This window comes from Amphiura filiformis, chromosome 1 (genome assembly GCF_039555335.1).
Source record: "Amphiura filiformis chromosome 1, Afil_fr2py, whole genome shotgun sequence".
Classification (NCBI taxonomy): domain Eukaryota; kingdom Metazoa; phylum Echinodermata; class Ophiuroidea; order Amphilepidida; family Amphiuridae; genus Amphiura; species Amphiura filiformis.
The window spans coordinates 45,585,145-45,598,084 of NC_092628.1; the positions used below are offsets into that span (position 1 = coordinate 45,585,145).

Here is a 12,940-nt window from a genome sequence, read left to right on the forward strand (position 1 = left end):
TTACACAATGCACAACTAGGGTAAGCATTGCGCCCAACTGCATGCATGCCATTCTATATCAATACACAGAGTTATGAGTCTTACTTTTTCTGTCTTATATAAACAGAACAAACTTTTGCAGATGACCATGAACCTTCTGAGTCCCATTGTTACATTGACCACAGAGTCTGAAGTTATTGAAATGTGTTGAGTGCAATCTGTTTTTGGCTTGATCAGTACTCGGGCACGCTCAGGGAATCACGCAAGATATTCCATAATATAATTATGGATGGCTTATAGTCATATGGGATTTGTCTGTTTCAGTGTTAATGATGATGTATATGCACCATAATTTAGTTCATCTCAAGTTCGGTAGTGACGTATGTGCATTCAATATAGAATTGTGTGCTTGAAATTAATCATGAAGTGTGTACACGCACAGGTATAAGGGTGGTTGCCAGCAAGCTTGTAGCACAATCGCAAAAAAGCATTGACATCACTACCAAACTAAAAGCGAACAAATGTCAGTCATAACAACATAATAATTGGATCCACTTGGACAGACTCGATTGAATTCCTCTGTGTTTGCTTTGAGTGGATTGGATCATGTCATTATTAGCAGCACAGAAATTAAATGTTAAAAAATGTACACAAAAGAAATGGTTAAACCAATAAATACATGTATAGCAATGCTTTAAGCAGAGTATATAGTTGCCAAATTCCCATTTGTACAATACAATTTTCAATATGATACACTTGTTAAGTTTATTTCAGTACTTCACATCCTCCTACTATGCGTAGGCCAGGTGCTTGCTTTCATTTAAGTTCCATCTCAAAAGCTTTATCTTAATCTGGGTAAGGACAAGAAAAATGCGCTTAAAACACACACATAACCCGGGACACATGTGAAATTTATTTGCCATGTTGTAAACCTATCCAACTGACCCATCTTGGGCCTTTTTGTTTTTTATAAGCTGGGATGAGGTAAAAGTAAAGTAAGGCCAAATGCAATAAAAAAAAGAAGTAACATATTGCACATAGCTATTAACTAGATTTTTAAATATTTTTTGCTTCCTAGCTTCTCTTGCTAGATGTTTCCAAGGCTAGTTTGCTTTTTACTAAAGCATTTTAACATCCCAACATCTATTTGGTGAATGTTACATTGCCTTGAAGTCATACATACACGAGAAAGATGACCAACAGGCACAAGAGTCTAGACAGTGCCTAAAGATGAGTCCATTTCTGTTGGTTACAATTCCAAGTTTAACCCTTACAAAACTATGTTGGATCAGATGGGGAAGCTGGGATCACTTGGGTTGACAACTATGACCCCCTCTGTGAAAGAATAAGGTCATAACTTTAATAGGGGGTGTATGGATTGCAACTGGAATAGACCATTGGGTTTTTACTCCTTCGGCATGACCAAGCTGGATACGCACTTTTCTCGCGACATTACATACATCGCAGATTCTTATGCACTATACCATTCAGCAAATTACTTCAGCGGTGTCCATCTGCCCTGTCTGATTATCGCGTAAAAGGAACTAGGTCACGCGGTGCTATGCAGCTTGACCAGCGAATGAGGTGCCGATGTGATGATGACGTGATTCAATTAGCCAATCAGAATCCCACTTCCGTATACGCCATAAACTGCACCAAATTTACAGCCTGCTGAAGTTCTTCTGCTGAAAACTATAGCATACATTTGCCACATCTCATTGTACTATTCCCATACACTAAGTGGACCTACAGAAGATTCCTTCAATCATGGTGTAGTTTCCTTGTAAGATTTTTTGCTATATGTTGATTGCTTTCCACGAGTTTGTCTAGGAGTTTTGGATGGAGCTCTACTCGGTGCTCTGCTAGGAGCACGGCCAGCTTTAGAACCTGGCGTTCCAGTTCCCGGCTCCGATATGACGGGGAGATTTTGCTGTGATCGAGTTAAGCTGACATGAATCTTGCGCTGCATAACTTCTGCGCGTAGGTTGCGTAGCTCATTCTCAGCTTGGTTACGTAACTGTAAGGATATATAAAAGAACACAGTGAATGTCTCTAGTACATACTTAGTTGATAGACATGCATATTAACCAACATTCACTTCACCATCGCATTTATTTCAAATTCAGCCATCTTTGACACATCCAAGCAGTACTTTGTGTACAAGCTCCTGGAGGCACACAAACTTAAACATGCTGTGTGTTTGTCATGCACTTCCTTTCTCATGCAAAATATTCAGTGTTGAAGTTATGTTGGCAGTGCTATTCCCCTGACCCACTCTATTTAATGGGCTATTTCATACACTCCCTATGGAAGACTTGACCTTAATCTTCCACACAAGGGGTATAGAATTCAAATGGAGTTACCCATTCATATACCCCCATATGAAATTCACACTCTCTGTGTGGAAGATTAAGGTGGTGTCTCTTCCATAGGGAGTCTGTGGATTTCATCCGGAATAGCCCAATAGCCGCAAACAGTGTTGGAAATAAGGCTGGCTTTAGGGCCAAATGCCCATGATAATCACTGCAGGGCTGCCAATACACCACCCTATGGGCCTGTGAAATTCAAAAAGACAAACTTGTTTTCCTCTTCAACATTAATTCTTATCAAAAATTTAATGTTTCTGCCATTATAATGCACCAAATTGGCAATGGCAGCAAAAAAGTGTTGGAAATAACAGGGGCCTTCTGGCCAAATGCCTGTGAAATTCACTGTAAACCCTCTGATAAACTATCCAATGGGCCTGTGAAATTTTGAAACCAAAGTCAGCAAGAAAAACTTCTCTTCAACATTAATCATTTTCAAGAAATTAATGTATCCACTATTATAATGCCATTACTATTTGTCGATCTACGAGTCTGACATCTTAAAAAGTACACTGCTTGAAGCTTGTACATACAAATTTTAGACTTTCAGGCCCAAATGGCCCTTGAATAATTTGGTGTATTTCCAACACTGGCAGCAAAATACCTCCATTATGATACATAAACTGATTAGAGTTTACCTTTTATGCAACATTTCTATCACACACCAACAGCACTGGATAAATGCAAGTTCTAAATATTAACATTTGATCATGCTTGGTTTTCATTTAGCCTGCAATGTTCATAATTATGTGTTAAAAATAGCTTATTACTTGTTGAGAGGTAAATCGGACAAATCATTGATACTTGTCCAATACAATCACCAGTGCAGAGGGCATGTGCATCAGACACATCAGCATTTCAGTGCAAGCAGGGGCAGCGGCAGGATCTTTTAATATAGGGTTAAAGCAAATGTAGGGGTTCTAGGGGGCTGAGAGGGCAGAGCCCCTGAAGCTGTTGGTTTTTACAGGATTGACAATTATAATGCACTCCATATAATCCACATGAAAGACATGCATAATTTGAAGCAGCAAATACTCACTTGGTTTTTCTATAGAAGTTTCAGACAGTAAACAAGTTGAAAATTAAAAAAAAATTTCAATGAATGTGGGAATAAAAATCCACAAATGCTCTTGCAAATAACAAAAAATTGTTATAGACATTTTATTAACTACTTCTCACTCACTATGTATCATATTGAGTTGTTACTTTACTAGTTACTTGAAAGATTTTTAAAAAAATGCTCTATTGAAATTCCTGTGGCTCACTCTCTTCTCATGTTCTCTTCCATGTAATTATTTTCTATAATTTAGGGATGTAAGTGTGTAACCAGCATAAGGGTCACTCCATATGAAATCAAGGAGGCGCCCCACCTGACCCCCTCAGATTTGTTTTATATTTTAGTCATATGTTGTACCTGTAAAAATATTAAAAACCTGCAAATTTGAGGTCTGTAGCTCTACGGATTTTCTGTGGCAGCCATTTAAAGTTGGAGTAGGGTGGTCTAAATTTGGACCCAAAAGTTGCCCTTTAAATAAATTTCATCTTTGGGAGTCTGTGCCTTCTTTATAAAAAGAGAGGGAGGTCTGAAACTTTGTATACATATACTAACTGCATGCCCAATTTGTCAAAAAATAAAAAATTAATGTGATTGCGCGTTGTGTCACGGGGTCATTAAATATGCAAGAAAAAATGTAATGTTTTGTAAACTGGCAAGTTTAGCCCCCCTAAACTTTGGGCTTGTCATTTTATATGAAGTCAACCTATACAATTACTGGGACTTAGCAAAGTTGTAATTTAAGACTAGTAGTCATATAAAAGTGATGTTTTATAAATTTTGAAGGTGGACCACATCGACTTTGGGCCCCTGAAAATGTTGAATTTGCAATAAATTTCATCTTCGTGAGGGCGCTGTTCAAATGTAAATGAGTTGTGACCTCAATTTTTTGGACATGCATTGTATTTATCCTATATATAGCAACAGTGACAACAAAAAATAATTAATCTGACAAAAATGTGAATTTAGGGGGCTAAACTTGCCAGTTTACAAAACATTACATTTTTCTTGCATATTTAATGACCCCGTGACACAACGCAATCACAGAAATTTTTTTTTTTTTTTTTTTTGACAAATTGGGCATGCAGTTAGTGTGTATACAAAGTTTCAGAGCTCCCTCTCTTTTTATAAAGAAGGCACAGACTCCCAAAGATGAAATTTATTTAAAGGGCAACTTTTGGGTCCAAATTTAGACCACCCTACTCCCAACTTTAAATGGATGCCACAAAAAATCCGTAAGAGCTACAGACCTCAAATTTGCAGGTTTTTTTTATTTTTACAGGTACAACATATGACTAAAATATAAAACAAATCTGAGGGGGTCAGGTGGGGCGCCTCCTTGATTTCATATGGAGTGACCCATAACTTGAATTCTCTCTCCTCTTTTTTCTCCTTCCCTTCCTCTCTTTTCTCTTACTCTGCAAACCATGAAGGACAGTGGCGTAATGTCGTGGGGGCACATGTCCCCCAATCGATTTGAAAATTGAGAAAATCCCATAGCAAAATTGCAGAAAAACAGCTTGTGGTCCCCATCAGGCATGGTGCCTCCCCCAATCAGTCTGTGCCCCCATAGAACGACTCATACTTCGCCACTTATGAAGGATGGAGTTTAGGGTTACCCCTATAAATGCCACTCCTGAGTGCAAGTTCATTGCTTTGTTAACTTCCTCTCTCAACAAGTAATACCCAGTTTTTAACCCAATTATATACATTGTCAGTTAGAATTTGGCAATCTACTGACTATTTTGATGGACTTCTTAATCTACCGTAATAATTCGATAAAATGCATTCAATGACAAGAACGAACTTTTAGGGTAGTTTTGTAAATTTCTTTTAATTCAATTTACAAATAAATTTAAAGGAAAAAAATTAAAAATTTTAACGAACTACTGTAAAAATTTGTTCTTGTTCGAGCAACTTGTTACGGGCAGAGTAATGGGAGAGAACATGGACCTTTTCGGGCATCTTTATTTCTGAATTGTATGTCCAAAGTATATGAAACTATACATTTTTGGAAAGGGAATGAGTCAAGGAATCCCATGGTGACGTCAGATTTTTTCAAAAATCTCGAATTTTTGAAAAAATCACAAAAATTCACTTTTTTACCCCAATTTTTTTGTGACAACTTAAAAAAAATCCGTTCAGAGTAAAAAAAAATCAGTTAGCTTTTCATAAAGAAGAGACATGAACTTAGGGAAGGTTTTTTATTTTTTTGAAATTCGTCTCTCTTTTCGAAATATTGACAAAAACATGTGAAAAAAGCAATTTTGTCACTCTATAAAGCTCAAAATTGCACATAATGGTGTAAATTTTTGTTTAAAACAAATGCTTTGAAAAAATGAGAAAACCTTCCCTAGACTTTGATGTACTCTAAATGATAGTGAAAAAAGTTTACCTTTTGCTTGCATATTTTTCGAGTTGTCTTGTCACAAGAATCGTGCAATATTGTCAAAAGTGAACTCTGAGAAATCGGCGTTTTAGTAAAAAAATTATGCACAAAACGTGCTTATATTTTAAAACGGTAAGACTTTCACGCTTGTAAAAGTTGTATCTGGTGCATGATTTAAATATGTATCGTTTTGCACCAATGAATCTATAATGTCTGCTTTTAGTGCGCCAAAATTCAAAATAATTAAAAAATCTGAGTGGCATTTTGACTGCAAATTTTGGTTTTGTTTACACCATATTTGCTGGCATTAACAACATACCGAATGCGCCTTGCTTGCGTTGGACATACGCGCAGAGTTGCGCGCGTCACACTAACGCTAATCGCCGTAATCACAATATTTCGCATTCAGCATTTCTGACTCATTATTTCCTGCCAATTTACTAAGCTGTCTTAGCCATGTGACTTTTTAGAGTTGAAAAGAGTGAAATAAACTCAAGCAAAAATACGAATTAATATTAGCAAGTTGTATTTTATCAGTTTCAAGTGAAAGAATACATCTTAGTGTCGATAAATATCGAGAGAAATCTCAAATTCGGGCGTGGACGGATGTGTCTTCCATTACTCTGGCCTTAATAGGCACCTATGCTTATTATCAAATTTTTACGGTATTTCTTGACTGATTTTATATCTTATTGAAATAAATCGACTTACTTTGATTTCACTGGCTAGTCTCATCTGTGCATTTTCCACATTCCTCTGTAACTCCTCCATATCATGATTTGTCTTGAATATAGCTATCTTATGATCATTCTGAAATGATAAAAATGAAATTGATTAATCACAGAACAGATTTAAACCAATTTGATTACCGTAACCACGCTGGTAAGAGATCCATCTTTGGCTATAAAGCCCACCCCCATATTTGTCAAAACATTCTGGGAACAAAGATGCACTCTGGTATAAGCCCAGTTGTAATTTTGGCCAAGTTCTTAAATCAAATAAATGCTTTCCTCTCACATTTAAGAACAAATAAAAAAAAATATCAGTTGATAAAATTATTAACATTGCATACTCATAATTTTAAAAAATTTACAAAAATGACAGAAATTACTGGTACATCAGGCATACAAATGGGGATGATTGTTATTAATTCAATTCAAGTACTAGTCCCTCCCTGGTTATAAGCCCACCCCCCATTTTTGAATTAAAATTGCCCATCGGGGCAGGCTTATACCAGAGTGGTTACGGTAATAGCATAAACAAGATTTCTAAGATTTAGCATGGCATCAGAATACACACTGCACCCTATGTTTTGGGGGTTAAGGTTTGTTAAAAGATTTAAACTTTGTACCATTGAACATGAAAAACCCTGGTTTTGCTGCAGTAGAGTGGTATTATGGTATGCTGGTTACAAGTGGAAAGGTCGGGGGAGGGGTTAGAAAGATTAGAAGTGTTAGAACTTAAGAAGATACCACCTTGGTATTCTAAACCAGGGGCTAACTTGTCCACATTGTCCCCTCCTTGTGTTATGATATTTCAATTAAAATGACTCACTTGCAAACAAATCATACAAACCTTTTTGGATGGTGGTCCTTTTTGTCCTTTCTTTCCCCTGCCTTCTAATTGACCCAACATCTTACGATACTGCTGATCTGCTTGTGCTTTCAGTTTCATTACTTGTTCCTCCAATGATGGTGTTTTCTTCTTTTCCTCAAAATATTTCTTCTTCCATTCCCCACGAGCTGTAACATATACATAATGAAAATGGTTAGATGTTGCCATATAGTGCTCAAAATAGACCTATGGTGAAGAAGATTAACCTGTTTACTCAAAACATACAATTTGCTTACCTGAGAGCTTTTGGAATGTAGCACTATTCCTTGTTCACTCGGTACATTAACTGGTGATATGTGCATATTATGGGCTGTACAAAAATTATATGTACCCCCAGGGGAGGAATTCTCCATTATTATGATATACCAAAAATTGCTTCCCCCCTTTTGATGTGTCAAGAAATATTTGCCCTCCCCTTCTTTGCACATGCCGGATCTTGGTGAACCCAAAACCTTAGAAGTTAACTAACCATGAAGTACAAATGCAGCTAGCAGGACATTTTTCACATTTGAATGATTTTATATGCATTGTAGGGCGCGATGTCGAAAAGGTGTCCAAAAATGGCTTTTGATGTACAAAGAAAATTATGCCCCACCCTGGCTTCCCCTATAACTCTCACCTTGGAGGTACACATCATTATTGTACCACCCCTTATAGACAATGTGTGGGTTATGAAAAGTGTTACTGAATGATGTTCCAACTGACAGCATCATCAGTCATCACCCTCATTTTAATGGAGATTCTGATATCAATAAAAACCTGTATTTTTCTCACACCTGTATTTTTCTCGAATTACATAATATGTTCTGAAAGTCAATGTCCAGATGAGATTTATTTAATATCAAAACATTTTCCCCAATTGCATTGCCGTATAACAATTGCGCTTCTCCAGTTAAAACAATACACCCCCTCTGGAAGACATGACCTTAATCTTCCATACAGCGAGTGTGAATTACAAATGGGTGACTCCATATGAAATCTACACTCCTTGTGTGGGAGATCAAGGTCATTGTTTCCATAGGTGTTTACGGATTTCAACTGGAATAGCCCATTACTTTAAAAAGCGGGTGATTAAAAAGTTCTAAAAATCATCAAGGATACTAATAGGTTGAATACACTATCTTCAATTGTATTCCTATGCGTAGAAAAAATGAGTAGTTTTTATCTAAATCTTGCAAACATTATTACTTATGTGTCACGCAATACTGAACCAAAACGACATCAGGTTTAGATGACATCATAATGTATCATCTTCAAATGTATCCCTATGTGTGGAAAATGGTACTAAGTTTTAATTTAAATCTTGGAAACACTACTGTCACGCAATACTGAACCAAAATGACGTCAGGTGTTGATGACATAATCTATTACCAATGAAGCGAAATAGTATATTAACCCCTAATCAGAAGTGCAGAATGGGCCATCAACTCAGTGTAAGGACCTGCATTGTACGGTCCTTACCCCTAAATATGATATTGAAGAAAACATAAAACAATACGATGTGACAAGATCCAGGAAAGAACAGGTGATTTGACTGCAAGATATAAGTATTAATAGTTATAAACTTCCAATTGCATTATTTATGGTTAATGACACAATGTTTATATTTTACATACCAAAATAGACTTTCTGTCCACATTCCTTTAAATGTCACAATTATCTATACTTGCTAAAAATATACCATTGTAAATTCAAGTTTCAGCTTGTTCCTGGGGTTTATTGCACTCTGATCATGCTGATAGTAGCTTTATATACAAATGCATTTTGGCATGCTCAGTGCAATACTGTAGTGGGCTTTCCTGGTCATTTTGTATTACATGTTTTTAAAATAAAACTATGTTCATTATAAAAACCATGCGACAAAAATCTGACATCCGTTTGTTTTTATTTGTCAAAGCTATTTACTCCATTTGTGGCTGAAAAATGCCAATTAGAAGAATGGTCTAAAACAGTGGTTTCCTAACTGTGGTTCGTCATTTACAAAAGGGTCGCGAGCGAAACCCTCGAAGAAAATCATGAGGCTAGCATTATAAACCTAAATATCAGGGAACAACTCCAACAATAAATCACCTTTTCTAAAGCTGCATCGTGTACTTGAAAAACTTTGTGGGTCTCAACAATAAAGTCAGGCAAAAATTGGGTTGCTTGAAAAAAGTTTGGGAACCGCTGGTCTATAATAAGGCTCAACCCCATTGTAATAAATAATAATAAATTTCGGATTTATATAGCGCCTTTTTCCAGATTGTGAAGGATTCAAAGCGCTGTAAGGATTCATGAAGGATTCAAAGCATTGTAACTCTAAAATAGGATTTACATGTTGGAGTTATGATGGGTGTGGACTTTAAAAAAACCTTACAATGCATTGAAATTGCCCACAGAGACATGTAATATATGACTTTAAAATGACTTGAACAGTTTTGGTGACAGTCCCAACTTCAGACCCCAAAACATGGACATTGGAGTGGTGATTGGAAATGGAAGTTGCAGTCCCAGCGATAACATACATTTTGATTAGTATATGGGTTCATAAAATCTGCACACATCTAAGAATGGACTATAAGCACAGTAACTTGGCATAAGTTCTGCATATTTTGCACATTGCAACGTTCTTCACAATCTGTGCTGGTATATTCAAAAGGGGTACAATAATGTGTGACAACCTCTGATCAACTCAGACCAATGTCGGCAATTTTGAAATTGACTTACCATTTACATATTTTATTGCCCATTAATTATGCTTTGTAATCTGAAATCCCCCATATCTGAGGATATCCCTAATATGCTTGAATATGAAGTTAGGATCAATGTCAGTACCCGTTATCTCACATTTTCAACTGTTTTTTGCTCTTTCATTTTCCCTATATTTCAAACTCAAAATATCCAACATTGGCCTGACTGGATCAGATAATGTCAATATTGGGAAGTTGATGAGTGATGTATGAGTACACAGCAAACAAATGATGCACCTTGCAAACCATTTCAATCCAATAGGCAGAACTAGTAGATCCGGTGTTGTCACTTACCATCGACTATGTGTACACATGATCGTTCCCAATTTCACAGAAAAAGGGGTCAATTTAAAGTATGTCTGCAGACATAAATATTCACGATATTTGTAAAATAGGGGTGCTTTTGATGGCGGTGTCATCCAAATTTAAAAACAGGGTATATTATCCATTTGAGTGTATATACAATTTACATGTACTGTTTTTTTATTTGTTTAACTCATCTAGGCCTATTAAATGGACTACAGAGTTCAAAAAAATAATCCAAAAATGTGTTTTTGTTGTGTCCTTGAAATGTTAAGAAAGGGTAGCCTTTTGTAAAAGTGTCCTTGAAACACCCAAAAAGGGGTATTTTCACCACTAATTTGTCCCTGTTTTTGTGCAAAATAGGATACAAAATTGATGCATAAGTCCTTGATAGCATGCAAAATAGGGGGTCATTTTTGACTTTGGGAACGATCATGATGTGTTACGCCTTTGAAAGTGACAACACTAGCACATATCAGTGTAGTCCTTCACCCCCTGACTGTCTCAGCCTCAGGTTTTGACAACAAGTACCTGTGGGCCATGATTGAAACCGATATCGAGCTCTTGAATGATGTATGAAGTGATTCCATAGAGAATAGACATGAAAGAGTCTGGACTCAGAATAGCACCTAGTGTAACACCATGATAATTCTGCAATATTGAATTGTCATTCAAGGGCAACAAAATAGTTGACCTCCATATTATTTTGCCCTGTGCCTTTCAAACTTTGATTAAAGTGTGTTTGTTTGCATTCCGCGTATAATGTGGTGATAAAATGTGCCAGGCACTTCAAATGCAACCATCTGTGATGCTCAAGCTGAAAGATGCCAATTATCAATTCCATTTTGGACTATTGTCGATTGCCCTCCATCAGGCACAGGCAAACATGGCAGAGTCCACAATCTTTTAGTCTAATCTTTTTGAGTGATACAGAAAGTATGATGAAGTATGAATTTCCCATAGATTAAAGAACTACAGATAGCCCACGATCGGGCAAAGTCCCTGTGCTTTGAATGCACTGAGAATTCTCGCATACTTGTGAGGGCTGATCATTCAATCAACTGTGTCTAAAACATCACGCACGTCTGTTTACACGATAGAATGTTGCATATATGCATTTACGTGAAAAGCTACACCGTATGGGCATAGCAGTTCACTTCATGGAACTATTGGCCCTCATCAACAGATGATGCTGGGGCTTTGCTAGTTGGTGAATTGTCTGTAGTTATTAGTAGTCTATGGATTTTTCATTCACATTAAAAGTGATCATGGTTGAATGACATGACAAGAGAACCAAACAATGATGTATAATTTGGTTCACCTCAAGCTCAGTATAGTGACGTCAATGCTTTTTCACGGTTGCGGCAAAAGTGTGCTGACAAACTGCTCCTGTACGTACGCATGCATGTACACTCAGCGTGTTTAAATTTATGTGCACAATTTGCACAATACTGCGGGCAAGCGAAATACACACGTACGTCACTACCAAACTTGAGGTGAACCAAATTATAATAACAGGAACATTCACTTCAAGCCGATTGGTGATTGATTTACTGCAAAAATGTTTGATGAGTACACACACACAGTGCAGGTGCAATCACTTACTAGGATCTAATTCTCCCAACATTCCTTCAACAGCTAAGGTAGATTAACATAGGGTGAGGATACGGGTAAGGGGAATCAAGAAAACAAAAGTAAAATAAATGCATAATATTTAAGGGTTAGGGTGCTGATTTCACAAAATACAATACACTCATTTCTTGAGGAAATGCGAAGTGCTCTTAAAAGGTATTTGCTTGTCTAGTGCACCTGTATAGTGTTTTTCTACAAACACATACGAGACAACAAGCCAGCAAAAACAAAAATGTTTTTAAACGTTCTAAACATGTTATAAACGCTTTTTTGGTCAAAATGTTTCAATAACATATAAAGGTCATGAAGATAAAGGTTATATAAAGGTCATGAAAACATTTTTTTAAATGTTTTATATGACAAAACACAATAATATTTTTAAAATGTTGTCAAAATGTGGTTGCAAATATTTTTGGCAAGTATTTTTGTAAAATATTTGGTCAACACTTAATACCATTTAAAAAAACGTTTTATACCCTTGATATAACCTAGCATTTAAAGTTTCAAGTAAGCATTTAAAAGTTTCAAGCAAAACATTTTGTGTTTGATAGAATGTGACCACAAACAAAATGTACATCACTGCCTTGATAAGGATGCAGAAACTCTTCTGTACTGTGCACTAATTGACAAAAAATTTCCACATTTAGTTTAGCATATTCTCTACAGTGATTTCAGTAGGGTAAAATGTTATAGTAGGTTATGGTATCTTGTAGTTCTGCAATAAAGCATATTTGTGATAACATTTTCACTTCTGATATTAACATACATTCAAATGTGTTGACACTTGACACTGGAAAAAACAAACACAGCATATATCAAGGCACATACAAATTTTAGTGCTCTCCCTATCAACATACAATTTCTTTTTTGTGAA

At 36.3% G+C, this 12,940-nt stretch overlaps 1 protein-coding gene across 6 annotated transcripts in view; it reads right to left on the minus strand.

Annotated features, from left to right (window-relative positions):
* Positions 1-1,313: 1,313 nt before the first annotated feature.
* The window catches only part of LOC140147634 (uncharacterized), a 56,751-nt gene continuing 45,124 nt past the window's right edge, over positions 1,314-12,940 (minus strand). For 4 of the 6 annotated variants that reach the window (XM_072169416.1, XM_072169436.1, XM_072169410.1 and 1 more), the window contains 4 exons: positions 12,040-12,072; positions 7,364-7,530; positions 6,500-6,598; positions 1,314-1,996 (listed from right to left, as the gene is read on the minus strand). In XM_072169416.1, coding sequence (XP_072025517.1) covers positions 1,745-1,996; positions 6,500-6,598; positions 7,364-7,530; positions 12,040-12,072 — 551 coding nt within the window. In that variant the 3' untranslated portion in view covers positions 1,314-1,744. The remainder of the gene's footprint in view (positions 1,997-6,499; positions 6,599-7,363; positions 7,531-12,039; positions 12,073-12,940) is intronic. The other 2 variants (XM_072169442.1, XM_072169429.1) reach the window with 1 other exon arrangement.